This window comes from Hemiscyllium ocellatum, chromosome 34 (genome assembly GCF_020745735.1).
Source record: "Hemiscyllium ocellatum isolate sHemOce1 chromosome 34, sHemOce1.pat.X.cur, whole genome shotgun sequence".
In the NCBI taxonomy this organism is placed as follows: domain Eukaryota; kingdom Metazoa; phylum Chordata; class Chondrichthyes; order Orectolobiformes; family Hemiscylliidae; genus Hemiscyllium; species Hemiscyllium ocellatum.
In genome coordinates this window covers 30,453,266-30,468,674 of record NC_083434.1, presented here as the reverse complement: position 1 = coordinate 30,468,674, position 15,409 = coordinate 30,453,266, and the positions used below count along the sequence as shown (strand labels likewise).

At 37.6% G+C, this 15,409-nt stretch overlaps 1 protein-coding gene across 2 annotated transcripts in view; it reads left to right on the top strand.

The window, feature by feature from the left end:
• exoc2 (exocyst complex component 2) overlaps positions 1 to 15,409 on the top strand; it is a 322,358-nt gene that overhangs the window by 184,766 nt on the left and 122,183 nt on the right. For both annotated transcript variants that reach the window (XM_060850316.1, XM_060850315.1), the window contains exons 12-16: positions 2,302 to 2,427; positions 5,017 to 5,141; positions 10,943 to 11,011; positions 11,125 to 11,282; positions 13,532 to 13,653. In XM_060850316.1, coding sequence (XP_060706299.1) covers positions 2,302 to 2,427; positions 5,017 to 5,141; positions 10,943 to 11,011; positions 11,125 to 11,282; positions 13,532 to 13,653 — 600 coding nt within the window. The remainder of the gene's footprint in view (positions 1 to 2,301; positions 2,428 to 5,016; positions 5,142 to 10,942; positions 11,012 to 11,124; positions 11,283 to 13,531; positions 13,654 to 15,409) is intronic.

Below are 15,409 nucleotides of genomic sequence, written 5' to 3'. Positions count from 1 at the left end.
CAACAGAACCTCTAGGTAAGAGTGACACTTTTCTTTCTATTCCTCTGATTGCATCAAAATTGAAATGCAGGTGGAGTTAGTAAATTACATTAAACTCTTTTTCGGTTATAAATCCTTCTTTTTATAGAATGGCCACATCATCCTGCCTTCTCTTCCTAACTGGTCATGGAGCCCAGGGCTGGGTGTCAGCTGGTTTGCTGTAGTGCAGACCCTTGAGTTTTAGCATCACTCAATCCAAACTTTGCAGCACAAGTTAGATGAGCTTTAGGTTGGTTTCACAGGGCAGTGATACAGAGGCCGAAGGGCCTGTATTGCGCTGCAGTGTTCTGTGAATAAGAATATAGTACGTTTTGCTTAAAGCCTAGTGGTGTGACCAATAAAGTCACATCTGGAACAGAGTGCCTTACATTTGCCTTTATGATAATTGTAGGCCATCTCCTTGACATATTTTGAGGGGATTTGGACTGGTCCATAGCAACCCTAGAATACTTGAACAACCCATACTATCGGAAGAATACAACTAAAACTGTAGATCTGTGTGAGCCTGAGTCGACTACCCATGCTTCTTTTGTCTAATTAAAAACAAAATGAAGTAATTTACACTGCTTTCCATGGAGCAGAGACTTTGACACCAGGTTTACAACACTACCCTTCAACAGAACGAGGACAGACTAATCCCTCTTAAAGGCACATAACCTCATAGTGTGAAACCAAAAGAGAAAATGCTTTAAAATCTCAGCAGGTCTGGCAGCATTTGTAAGGAGAGAAAAGAGCTGACATTTCGAGTCTGTCTGACCCTTTGCCAAAGCTTTGACAAAGGATCAGTTAGACTCGAAACGTCAGCTCTTTTCTCTCTTTACAGATGCTGCCAGACCTCCTGAGATTTTCCAGCATTTTCTCTTTTGGTTTCAGATTCCAGCATCCACAGTAATTTGCTTTTATCATAGTGCAATCTCACTAATGCCTTCTGGAGCTTTAACAAGACTTTCCTATCTTTATACTCCAGTCCCTTTGAAGTAAAGGCACATTATATTTGCCTCCCCTGTTACTCAGGTGAATGTAAGCTTTTTCCCATTCATACTGGAATTCAATGATTGAGGTTGCATTGACTTTTTGGATTGAATGTGATGAAGTTTGATCAGTTCCTTAGCTGTTCTGTGGATTATCTCCACGTCTGTGGATAATTTGTCAGAGGTGAAATGCAGTTTGCAACAAGAAAAATGGATAAGCATGGTTTGTGTGAGAACAGTGTTCACAGTTTATCACTCTTTTGCATCCTCCTAATCGTTATTGGACAAACTCCAAATCCAGGCTTTCACTGAAACACCACTACAAATTTTCTGAATTACAAATTGTTTATGAAAATTTGCATGTCAATTTATTTACAAAGCTCCATGATCTCATCAGTAATAATGCTGCAGTAAATTGCTGGGCAGATCACTGACAAAGCTGTACTTCCCATTTGGTTGACACCTATATTACAGTCGAGAGTGTGGCTTCCAGATGAAGGGCTTTTGCCCAAAACATCAACTCTCCTACTCCTCTGTTGCTGCCTGACCTGCTCTGCGTTTCCATCACCACACTCTGGATTCTAATCTCCAGCATTTGCAGTCGGCACCTTCATATTACAGTGTTAATTAACAAAGTTGAACTTGAAGAACATTATTTGTATTTTGATTTTAAATAAGTTTCATTAATATTGCTATTTTAAACTGAAGATCTTTTGTACATTAAATTAAATTGTTTCATTTTACAAGAATTAACATTTTTGTGGAGCATTTATTTCGATAAAGAAGCTATCACCCCTATATGGTCCTAAGAAGTGACCTACCTATTTAGTCTTGGTGATGGCAACTAAAGCTTTTTACTGTCGTATCAGATTTTGGAAGCAAGATTTCTTGTCATTAATTTTACTTGAATGAAACAGTATTCATTAATCTTTCCTTTCTTGCTGGAATCTGTGGATAGAACGGCATTATTAACTGATTTTTTTTTGAAATGCAACCATCTTCTACATTTCACATAGTTTTCTATGTTTTATTTTCAAAACGCCGCAGTATATGTTTTAAAATGGCAATTGAATAACATCATTTGTGCTGTTTTTGAAGCTATTTTTAAATGATAAACTGTCATTTATGAATAACTTAGTCTTCTGTCTGACAGCTGTACGTGACACATTAGTGAATACTGTGCAGGCTTGATATTTGGCAGTTATGAGACCTCTACTGTATATATCACCCAAATTAAACTAGAATCTTATGTAAGACAGTGCCAAACTGACTATTCTGTTTGTTTTCATAGGTTCAACCATGCTACTTGGCCCAATGCTGGATTTGGACAGTGATGTGCGACCTTCTCCAATCAGTCGCTTGACTCAAGCTGGTTCAGTGAAAAGGGCCAGCAGTTTCCAGTCTTCTCGGGATGACTGTAAGCACTGCCGAACATATTTCATTCAGGGATTCTACCTAAGTACCTGTGCTATGAAAATTCTTTCCTCTATGGATTGCTTTGTGTAAAATCTATTAGTAGGGCTACTGATCTGGATTTGGAACAATGTTAAGATGACCAATGAACTGAGAATGAACCATTGTATATGAGATAATATTTGTTTTTTATCTCCCTTATTTAAATGAGTAGAAAAAATCTTCAGTTATTTCTTTAACAGGATTTTTCAGCAGTACAATTTGTGGGGTGAGCTGTTTGCAATATATCACGAGTGAATGATCATGATCACCTTTGCAACAAAATCTTATTTTCCTTTGGTTCTGTCTCAATTCTCTTTCTGTCACTTCTACGTGTGTCTTCCTTTCACTTTAAGGACACACCACAAATGAAAGGGTTGTTTGAGAAGCAGTAGAGGATCTGGTAGGTTTGAAAACTTAACAGTCCTGAAAATGAATTTAATATTTCACCTGACTTGTCATCTGAACGATAATTTGGTACAATAGTTATGAAAAAATGCAAATTTTTGTGAGATTTGTTTCAGTCCTATAGAACAATTTTGGGGATTCAATTCAATTCATTCTATCTCCTTAAGATTTGGCTAAGAAAGCTCACGTGTCTGTCAGTTGTGGTATCTTCTCCCTGATCATATGCTGTCTAAAATATCTGCTGTGCATTAGGAAAAGGTTCTGTTCTGCATAAGAGTTTTTTGACACATGGGATATTATTTTTTTAAAACATTTTACTCACATGAAAATGTGCAAAGAACCTGTATGATAACAAGGTAACATGTTAAAGCTCCAGTCTCTGAAGGCACAGTTTGGTTTGTTTTGACCCCCCCCCCACCAACCAACCACCAATAAGCCCAGTTTGTAGTACAGAAGCAAAAAAAAGAAGCAGGTTCTCCCAAGAGATGAAACAAAATTAGTTTGGAGTCTCTACACATCACTTGTATGTACTTTCTGGCATCCACCTTAAAATAGAATTTAAAGAGGCCAGAAATATGCCACACTAGCATTAGAGACACACAAAAATAATGCAGAGTTGCTACTTTTAGGTGAAGTGAAAAGTGTAAGTTTTGTTTTCCAACGTTGAAGCCAAGTGATATTTTTCTTATTACTGTTCAATCTGATGTGCAACCAAAGTGATAAACATGATGATTTCTAACCCAATAATGCAATCTGCCTCAGGTCATTGAATATCCAGTTAAAAAGTTAGTATTTAAATGAACAAGGCACTTTCCATTATTAAAGTTCTTCATTTAAAAATTATTGAGCTGTAAAGTATTAGCGTTCATTAGTAGAGAGATTGAATTCAAGAGTCGTGAGGTGATGTTGCAGCTGTACAGGACCTTGGTAAGGCCACATTTGGAGTACTGTGTGCAGTTTTGGTCACCTCACTTTAGGAAAGATGTGGAAGCTTTGGAGAGGGTGCAGAGGAGATTTACCAGACTGTTGCCTGGAATGAAGAATAGGTCGTACGAGGATAGGTTGAGAGTGCTGGTCCTTTTCTCATTGGAATGGCGAAGGATGAGGGGTGACTTGATAAGATGATCAGGGGAATAGATAGAGTAGACAGTCAGAGACTTTTTCCCCGGGTACAACAGAGTGTTACAAGGGGACATAAATTTAATGTGAAGGGTGGAAGGTATAGGGAGGATGTCAGGGGTAGGTTCTTTACCCAGAGAGTGGTGGGGGCATGGAATGTGCTGTCTGTGGAAGTGGCAAAGTCAGAATCATTGGTGACCTATAAGCGGCAATTGGATAGGTACATGGATAGGTGCTTAAGCTAGGACAAATGTTTGGCACAGCATTGTGGGCCGAAGAGCCTGTTCTGTGCTGTATTGTTCTAAGAACATTGTTCTATGTTCTAAAGTAATGTGCACCTGTGAAGTATATAACCATACATCAGATATTTAATTCTATTGTCATTCAACCATTTTTAAATTGTTACTGCTCAGTGCTGTATGATTCTATAACTGAGCTATTTTAAATATATCAAAATTTGATGGAGTTGAGCTCAACCCTTCCAATTTTAGGATGGGGCTCCTTTGTAGACAGGCCTGAATTCGAATATCTTGTCAAACTTCACTACAGTTACTGATTTGCATGATGTAAACACCTTTTTACTGAAGTAGTGGATTTGAACAGTAATTAAGCTAATTTTGAATTTAATTAGATGGGAAAAAAGCATGTATACCAATTTATAATTTCTGAGATACAGAATACATGACAAAAGTAATGCATTAGTTTTCACAATGAAAATTGGTTCCATCGAAAACTAATATTTTATCCTTTGAATCCAAATACATAATTGAGGCAGAGAAAAGTAATGTATCTGCATTACAATGCCACTGATTAGATTGGAGCAGGGTAACTGAGATTTTCAGTTTTATTTTTAATAAATACGTTACTAGGGTATAAGTGACATGAAGTGCTAACCATATATTCTGAACATTATCTGAAGACAGGAAGGAAGCTAGTGCATTAAAGTTGTGTCTTAAAAAAGTAGTTATTGTTAAACTACATATATGCAAATAATCACTTTCTAAATTCAAGTTTCTTTTTCTTGCAGCTTGGCGTTTTAAAGCCCCTCAGCCTGTAACCTTTGTTGACAATCTGACAGAAATTGTCATAAGTCAACTGCCCAATTTCTGGAAGCTTTGGATATCTTACGTGAATGGCAGCCTTTTCAGTGAGGTACATTGTGTTGTTTAACCTTGATTAATTTAAGACCTTTACGTAGTGCATAACATGATTAAAATTGCCTGAGCAGATGCTCTGAAAGATTTTTTGAAGAAAATAATTCTGAAAAAATTATGCTTCATGCATTATTTACCAGGCCACACTTTTGGAATCCGGTCTCCAAATAGCTAGGCTGTATAAGTATTTGAGTTATGCATTCTCTTTAATGATTTTTTTGTAGATTAAATTAGATTACTTAGTGTGGAAACAGGCCCTTCGGCCCAACAAGTCCACACAGACCCTCCGAAGAGCAACCCACCCAGACCCATTCCCCTACATTTACCCCTTCACCTAACACTATGGGCAATTTAGCACGGCCAATTCACCTAACCTGCACATTTTTGGACTGTGGGAGGAAATCGGAGTACGTGGAGGAAACCCACGCAGACACGGAGAGAATGTGCAAACTCCACACAGACAGTTGCCTGAGGTGGGAATTGAACCCGGGTCTCTGGCACTGCGAGGTAGCAGTGCTAACTGCTGTGCCACCGTGCCACCCATTAGCTAAGGCAGAGTGTAGCAGGACCATACATACCAGCAGGTCCAGATTTGATTGTCAGTTAGAACTGAGGGAGCTAATATCAGCCAAGCACTAAATTTGGCAGCAGTGTCCCAGGGTTCAGCAAAACATAAGCCAACCTTCCTGCATTTTTAAGGTGAAGCGAGCAACTTCTCTGGCAAATTGAAGTTCATTTTATGTCTTGCTTATAGTAACAAACAGGGGCTGAATTGTGAAAAGAAGTTGGAAGACTTGGCACTGTTTGCAACTGTAAACAGAAGAGTTTTGGGATTTATGATATTTCTTTTAGATAGAGTCACATTGGAACACTAAGGTGATGGCTGTGCAGTAATTAAAAAGAAAATACTGTTGCTGCTGTAAGAAGAAATTGCCTGTGTCATGCTGTGCCATAGTTACCTGCTGAATGTTACCTGCCCCCATTTATCTCTGTGCCCATACAAATGTTTCTACATCAGATGAGGAGTCAATCACAAAGGAAGATGGACAGTGTTTAAATCACTAAGAATGCAGTTAGATGGCTGGCAGTGGATGTAGCTGCTTTATCCCCTCACCCCATTACTGTCATGAAATTTTTATGTTGTAACATGGGATATAATGATGATAAAATCTCTAGTTCATAGGCCAAATTTTAGTAAAATGAAACAAAAGTATTATAGATACTGGAAACCTGAAACAAACTCAGCAGGTCTGGCAACATTTGGAGAGTGAAACAGAGTTAGTGATTTAAGTCTGATATGACTCTTCTTAAGAATCCTGAAGAGGAGATGTATTGAATTGGAAACATTAATTCTGTTTCTAATTTTGTTTATGTATTTGGCACCCTTTACTGCATAGCTGCAGAGCCAGGATTGTATGACTCTGAATTCCTGATGTGGTGAAATCACTATTATTTGGTCAGTTAATTGATTTCATTGGTCTTTTTCATATCCCATGGTGGCGGTAGAATAATCGAACATTCTTTTTGACACATTTTATGAGGTCTCCCACTGATGGAAATTTTGAAAACAGAAAACATTGGAAAAACCTACTAGGTCAGGCAGCATCTGTCAAGAGAAAGAAAGTTAACATTTTAGATCCTTATCTTACAGCTAAACTGGAAAAGGTTGGAACTCTAACAGGCTTTAAGAATGTACGGAAGTGGGGAAAGAATAGTGGGATGGAAGGAAGAAAAACGTGTCAGTGAGAGGGTAGACAATGGAGAAATGGTGCAATTACAAAGGAAAGGGTATGGGACAATTGTGGGATAAAGAAAGCAAAAGGCTTAGTGGAAGTGTAAATGAGAATGGCTGGGTTGTTAATAGCAGCTGCTGCCTGAGATATAGTAGCAGTGGTTATGATCTGAAAATGTTAAAAACTAGTCCAAGCTCGAATGCTTGTACCTGTCTGTGTTTTAACTGTATGCCCTTCTCCTAACATTATCCCTTCTGCTTTAGGACTACAAAATGTCACTTTGCAGGACGACTCTCTTCAACCTGTAACTATGATCCTGCATTTCCGTTTGCCTATTATATCAATTCTCTACCCTACTCCCATCCTGATCTCTCTCTCTCTCTCTCTCTCTCTCTCTCCCTCTCTCTCTCTCTCCCTCTCCCTCTCTCTCTCTCTCTCTCCCTCTCCCTCTCTCCCTCTCTCTCCCTCCCTCTCTCCCTCCCCCTCAGCCTCCTGTAATGTTCCAGTGAAGCTCAAGGAACAGCACCTCATTTTACGATTGGACTCTTTTCCAGCCCGTCAAACTCAAAATTGAGTTCAACAGTTTTGAATAACATCTGCCCCCGTTTTTAGTCCAATGGCAGCTGTTGGTAATTATTCTGCATTGCCCAATTACAGCTCTAGACCCATCATTGTTTCTTTAATTGTCCCATTGCCATATTCTTTTGCTGTTCATTATCATCTATCTTGGTATTTGACTCTCATTTTCCACCTGATCACAATGCATTCATTTTAGCTCATTCATCCTCTTCCTTCTTTCCCAGCCTCTGTACATCATTCAAAATGTGTTATGTCAGTTATTGTTTTCCAGTTTAGATGAAAAGATAAATCTATTTGAAGCATAAGTATTTCTTCTCTCGCTCTAAAAGGTGCCTGATCTTCTCATTTTTCCAGCACTGTTTTTTAACCACTTTTTTTTTTGCTTTTGTATGAAGCAGCCAATTTGATTCTCATCAAAACCACCAGTTTTCCTGAGCTCTATAGCAGTTTAAATCAATTTCTAGCAATTTTCCCCGTGTCTGCTTGGGTTTCCTCCAGGTGCTCCGGTTTCCTCCCACAGTGCAAAGATGGGCATGTTAAGTGGATAGGTCTCTCAACGAAACCATGAGCTCCTTGCATTGACACATTTTAGATTGTGTGTTTCAAACACAAGGAAATTCTTAGATTTATTTTTATTGCACTGAGAAGACCCATCAGTTCGTTGAGTCTGCACCAGTCAAAAACAACCACCTACCGTCCTCCTGAAACCAAGTTTCTAAACTTATCATTGGAGCAATAACAAACAGAAAAGAAAAAAAAATTGCTAAACGGTTTAATTGAACGTTTTGAGCCAATACATGCTGAAGTGAGGTGAAATGAGATGAGGAAACATCATTGTGATTCTAGATTCCATGTAGTTAAAACATTGCAGATGACTTTGTGAGATAAACTCTTCCAATAATATCGTAGCGTCACAATTTTATTAAATTGCTACATTTGTATTTAAGTTATAATTAAGCTTGTACAGTTGTACAGAATATATTCAGTTACTACAGCAAGACATGATAAATTGTACCATTTGTACCTGCTGCATTGCTGCAGCATGTAAGTAGGTAGGGAAAACACCCTAAACATTAATGTTGATCACTTATATGATATTTCTTTTGGTCTTGAGCTTTAATGACTGACTGACTGAGAACATGAATATTGAGGAAGCAGCTGTAGTATTATGTAAGGAATTTCAAACACATAAAGGGTTCTTTTTTTGCATTTTGGGGCCATCACCTGAAAAAACAGAGACAAGAGAGCTGAAATGATCAGAGCTCGCTCATGTGCAAAACGAAACAGGAGGAAGATGGCAGCCAGAAAATCTTGGAAGCCAAATGTTAGAGGAAAATGTAAATTTTTGTTTAAAGCTTCTTGGATGATGTTCAGTAATTTCTTTTAGATGGACAAGGAGCAGAAAAATGTATGTGCCAACACTATCATTCAATTTTTTAAAAATCTACTTTCCAATCAAAAATGTTAACTTTCTTAACTGTTCTCTTGACTGTTTCTTTATCTTTCTCTTCAGTTGATGATATGTTAACCACCCCTCCCCATCGTATCTTTGGCTATTTTTAAACCAAATCAATTTCACATTACACAATTTTAAGTTATACTTTAAACTGCACACAAGAATTCATTTCTACTTTTTGCTGGAATTTAAAACTTCAACTTGTCTGGAGGGACTATCACTTCATTGTACAATTTCTAGATCTAGGACTAATATTTTCTTTACATTTATATATTTCCCTTGGCTTGGCCTTCCAGGATTTGCTGGCTGCCACAGTGTGGAGAAAGCACTGACCATGAAAATCCTGCCAACAATTAAAGTTTGTGTTTAGTTTTTATAATTAAGCTGGCAGCAAAATGTGTGTGTATTGGTCATTCATATATGAGGGCATTGCTAGCACTTTATTGTTAGTTGAGTCATTTATCAGTGCCATCTCTTTTTCAAGAGTAAACTGACTATCTCATGGGGGCAGGAAGTTAGGGGGTCTGTTTGGGGCCTCAATCGTACTATGATGATGCACAAAGTAGTTAGAGGTCAAGTCACTGCTCTGGGGCAAGATTTGAACCAGGTTAATTAGCAGTACTGTGAGGAACTGTTAACTGTTGATGAACTTGGCTGACTTAAGAGTGGATCCTGGCACTGGGACCTGGCATCCTGCTCACTGAGCTCCAAAAACACTGCAAGCCAATTCTTAACAGACAGGGTGGTCCATAAATGGACATGCAACACAGAGTGTTCTGTGCTGGTAAGCTAAGCAGTTTTAGCTGGTTCAGCCTTCTCTGTGTACTTGTGGCTATGAAAGCCTTAATTCGATCAGCAGCGACTTGTAGGACTTGGGTGTCTCACGGTGTGGAGGAAGAATGCATTTATCAGCGCAAACAAACATTTGCAGATTTCTCAGGAACTTGAATCAGATATTTTTAAATGTGATGATGGATTTCTTTGTCAGATAATTAACTGGTTGCTTTGAATGTTGTAGAATAATCTGTACCTACGCGCTATTTTTGTTCAAGTAAATTAAAGTTTACAAGCCATACCTTTAATAAGTGATAACCTGTTGCTATCATGAAGAAATGTTTGATTAAATCTTTAACTTCTGAATAACATTACTTAAAAGACTGATCTTGACTAAGGTATTGGTCTGAGTTGTGGATCGGGACAAGCATTTTAGCATAATGTTCACTGATCCTCTGATTAAAAAGGGCACACAGCGATAATACATTGGGGACTGACTTAAAAAGGTAAGGTTCACCCCAGCCAATTTTATGGTCAGCTGCTGAGGAGACCCAGCAGTGGCAGATCTCATTAACTGGTGTGTCTACAAGAACTCCTTGGCTATTAGATCAAGGTAAGTCTAGGTCTTTTGGGTAGGGAATGATTGAGACTTAAGTGTGTGCTGAGAATAGTGGAGGGCTTTGGAAGCTGGAGTGGAACAGGTTATGATAAGAGAGCGACAAAGGTGAGGAGAACAAGCAGGGGATCTCGTGGGTGGGAGAGAAGATAGTGAGCCAATGACTTGTCCTAATTTGTTGCCCCGCCAAGCATTTAGTATTGTGGGTGGGCCTCAAAACCCTTCCTCACTCCTCAATTTTTGTTCCTGAGATTGAGATAAACCAAACTTATATTTATATCTACCCATTCTGTTTAATTCTTCCTTCAAAACATAAGTTTCTTACATTTAAAATGTTTTATCCTCAGAACAAAACACTGCAATGTAAGCTCTGATCAATTTATTTTGCTTTTTGGTGCATATTGTATTAATACCAAGCAGAGAGAACTGTTGACCGAACAACTGGAAGTGACCAGTAGGTGTCAGTAAGTGTTCAGTGAATGTTATGGATTTAGCACTACTCTTTAATGCATTTTAAGTCTGTGCAGTAATGGTATGAAATATTCTGAAAATAGCTTCTGTTTTTGTGGAGTAGCTTTTTTTTATTGGTACTTGCACAGGCCATAGGGCTAATATGTTTAATCTTTATCTTGTGACTAAAGACAGGTGAAAAATCTGGTTCAGCTGAGAAATTTAAGAAAAATGCAAGATCGCGGCAAAATGACTTCAAGGTACGAAAAAATTATTTAATTTATTTATTTTCTAATAGTAAGCTGTTTTATTATTTTTAAACGAGAAAGAAGAACCCCTTTATACTAACAGAAGTGATACTTTATTCTGATAGAAAATGATTCAAGAGATCATAAATTCACTTGTGAAACTTATTCGAGGAGCTCTTCTTCCATCCAGCCTAGCTGAGGTTGAGCACAGGCAATATGGAGGATGGGAATCAAAAATGGAACTTTCAGGCCAGTGGTTAACCCACATTATTCATACAATGAGGTAAGCAATGACTTTAAGTGGGTGATGTTGCTATCTGATGGCGAAATTATATATGTACATTGCTCCAAATTGAAACATGAACAGCAGAGAATTTATACTTTGACAATCTCTACGTTATCAGGGAAACAAAAATATTTGTTTATGTGTAACCATAAAATTCCCATTCTTTGCTGCATCTTACATTTCTCAAGCACAGCACTAGTCAGTTAATTTTATGAATCTGTTGTGGCTTGAAAGATCATGTCAAAAGTTTCATACCACAGAACCACAATGGTCCAGTTTCAAATTATCCAGTCAAAAGCTAATTTCTGTGAGAGTGTGGTTCCCTTGAGTTTCTCAACGGTCCCTCTAAACTTTCTCAACTCACTGTCTGTACTTAATTATTAGCAGATAGCTTATTCCTACGTCTCCAGGAGGCTTGCTGAATTCAGCTGATGAGAAATATGTATAGGGCTTCGTATTGGCTGTGCTAGGACATTCCACATAATGGCATGAAGCTACGATTAACAGATAGTGGCATGGCAGATTGAGCATGGGTGTATATTTCTCAAAAAATTCACATACTTATTAGCACTTTGACTTCATAAAACAAGAAATATTAGGAGCATAACAGTTTCATCATCATGAAAACACTATCAGTTTTTTTCATTTTTTAAAAAGAAATTGTTAAATTAATTTTTGAATATTTCTTTCTTTCCTTCCTTTAGTTTGTTAATTTATGTATAATGCAAATTCAGTGAATTTTAGATTAGATTCCCTACAGTGTGGAAATAGGCCCTTCGGCCCAACCAGTCCACACCAACCCTCCGAAGAGTAGCCCACCTAGACCCATTTCCCTCTGACTAATGCACCTAACACTAAGGGCAATTTAGTGGCCAATTCACCTGGCCCTCACATCTTTGGATTGTGCAAACTCCACACAGACAGTCGCCCGAGGCTGGATTCAAACCTGGGACCCTGGTGCTGTGAGGCAGCAATGCTAACCACTGAGCCACTGTGCCCCGCCCCCATCTATGGAGTTTAGGAAGGCAATAATACCAGTTCAGCTTTTGATTACTAAATATACTCGAGTAATAGTTGATCTCATGTAAAAGCCAGTAATCTGGAATTTTCCGTACATGTCGTATAAACATCCCAGCCTATCCAACCTAACTATAAAACTCAAGCTTTATATTCCTGGTAGCATCTTTTTAAATCTTTCCTGCACCCTCTTCTAGTTCTTCACAGATAACAGATCAACAGTTTGAGTCAGTGTGCCAGCTGTCATGTTCCACTCCGGCCTTCTAGTCTCCCGGTTGTTCCACTCTGCTCCCAGTCTTCCAGACCACTGGCTGTTGTGTTCTGCTCTGTGTTTTCAGAATTACCATAATTTTTTTTATTCATTTAGAGATCAGTTGGGCTTCTGCTAATGATATGCTATGAGTTTTGATGGGCATGAATTTCAGCTTCTCAAAGGTAGTATCCATGTAATAGTCGGCCCCATAAATTTAACCTGAAAAAGTAGTCAAAAACAATCAACTATTAATCAAGTATATACGGTATTTTTTATGTATGATAATTAGAAATGCTAGTTGTTATATGTGAAATGTATGTGCCTATTTTAAACTCTCATACTGTTTTGAAAAATTTCCATTAATTAAAACAACAAAATATTTAATTAACCATTCGTCAAGTATGTTTATTTACTTATATTAAATTAGCATCAAGTGAAATCAACTCGAGTTATCGCTTTTGTTTTAAGTGTCTCTGTTTTCCTTGTGGCACAGACCATATTAAAGATACCAGTTTTGGATCATCAGGGACTCAATCATGCTGAAACAGTAACTGAACATTATTCTCATTTGTTACCAAGTACCTATGCTTAACTGCACAGCCAAAGATTCCATTTGAATTTTCAAGTGCAAACTTGCCATTTCATTGTACCAGTGTGCAATCACATAAGCATTTGTAATTTTTCCTTCGGCATCAGTAAACAATACACCTTTCTATTAGAATGAGTGAGATTTTTTGTAATCATATTTGACTGTCTTTTCAACCTTGATCTTGACCCCACCTTTTTTAAAAATCTGTGGGTTCCACTTTCTGTGATTCATTCTCGGTTCCTTTGAGGTTGACAATATTATTTTGTAACTTAATTTAACTTTATTGCAAACTATACTGAACAGACCTTCATAATTATGCAGTCAGTTTGTTGTTGAATTTAAGATTTTATTTTATTCCTAATCTATTTATTTTTGATTGAATTACAGACTTAACTATGAGTCTTTGACAGCACTGGAAATACCAAACGATCTTCTGCAAGCAATTCAAGAGCTAATTTTAGATTTACGAGTCCATTGTTTAATCATTACATTGCAGCAGACAGCTGATGGTAAGAAATAATTTTAATTTCTCCTATCCCATTTTTATTCCCACTCCTGACCTTGAGCGAATCCTGACCTATGTGGCTAATGTAAGTGCTGATTCTGAGCAAACTCAATCTCTGAAAACACTGGAAATTTCTCATTGGCTGCTGTCCATTATTGTAATTTTGCCAGCATTTTAACAGGAATTCCACCAAAACACAGATTTCACCATATTTCCAGCAAATTATGATACTGGATTTGGCAACACCTGCTAAGAGGTCCCTTGTCAAAGTGCAGCAGAAAAGAAGAGAAAGGAGTAGAGCGGAAACTTTTAAATACTTCAGTGCTAAATATTTAGTATGTAAGTAAATGAAAATTGAAGCAGAAGAAGCACATTCAATGCTTTGATCACAAATCACATGATTAATTCCTAATTAATTCCTTGGTCATATGTTTTAAAAACTAATTCAGCATATTGATTGGTTTTATTCAATAGGTATATATGCAAACAATGTGCTAAGTAAATATGCTTCACTACCAGAAATAAAAATTTCAAGCACAGTCTGTTTGTGACGTTGCATTGCCTACTGTTTGAAACTATTTCAGGATAGTTTTTTTTGTGATTAACCTGACCCATTTTGGCCATTTGTATTAAAGGATGAGCATTACTAGAGCTTAGCTATTAGAAACATTTGCTTAGATATCTGTGGTTTTCTTTATTGGCACACTTAAAATTTTTAATTAAACTAAAGGTACAGAAACATTATTAATGTAGTTCACCGTGATGTGTATTGAATCATAGAAGCCTTATTGTTAAAACTTTTAAAGTACTGTCTGAATTCCTGTTGATTGTTTTGGTTAATCACATTGTTACAATAACCACAGAAACAGATAACATTTAAAATGAGATTCCCGTTAATAACTGAAAGAATGACCTATCAAAATTTTGTTTTAAGATTTTTACTGTAACAAATTACTAAATACACTATTTTCTTTTTGTAGGTAACTTTTATTTTTATGCAGAAAAAAGATGCCCCATTTAACTTCTAACGAAACCAAAAGTCTCCCAAAAGTTTCATATTACATTGTCCCTTAGATGGACACTACATCATCCTCTAAGAATTTATCTAACATTAATCTGATCCACAAAGGCTGGCTGGCTGGCTTGTTAGTTTCCCATCCAGGTAACTTCTGGATAGGGAACTGTCACTCAGATCTGCCTTTCATCATAGATCTAACTCCTGGTGTGGCTCAGACCTGGTATAAATATCATATGATACATGGAGGCAGAATATGATGAGGAAGGGAAATGGAAGGACAGGAGAACCTCAGCAGATCTGTAGTTCGAGAAACAACAGTTAATGTTTCAAGCCATTTATAACGTCTATTCTTCAGATTTGCTGGCAGATGACACTAAAATTGGTATAGAAGACAGTGAGGAAGATTGTCTAAAATTGCAAAGGGGTCTTGATCAGTTGGGCCAATGGGCTGAGGAGTGGCAGATGGACTTTAAATTAGATAAAGGTGAGGTTTTGCATTTTGGCAAAACAATCAAGGTAGGACTTGTCTGGTTAATGGTTGCGCTCTGGGGAATGTTGTAGAACAGAGACACCTAGGGGTCAGGTACATAATTCAATGAAAGTTGCATCATGGGTACACAGATTGGCAAAGAAGGTGTGTGATATGTTTGTCTTCAGTGCTCAAACCATTGAGTATTGGAGTTGAGATGTTATGTTACTGTTATACAGGATGTCGGTGAGGTCACATTTGGAGTACTGTGTA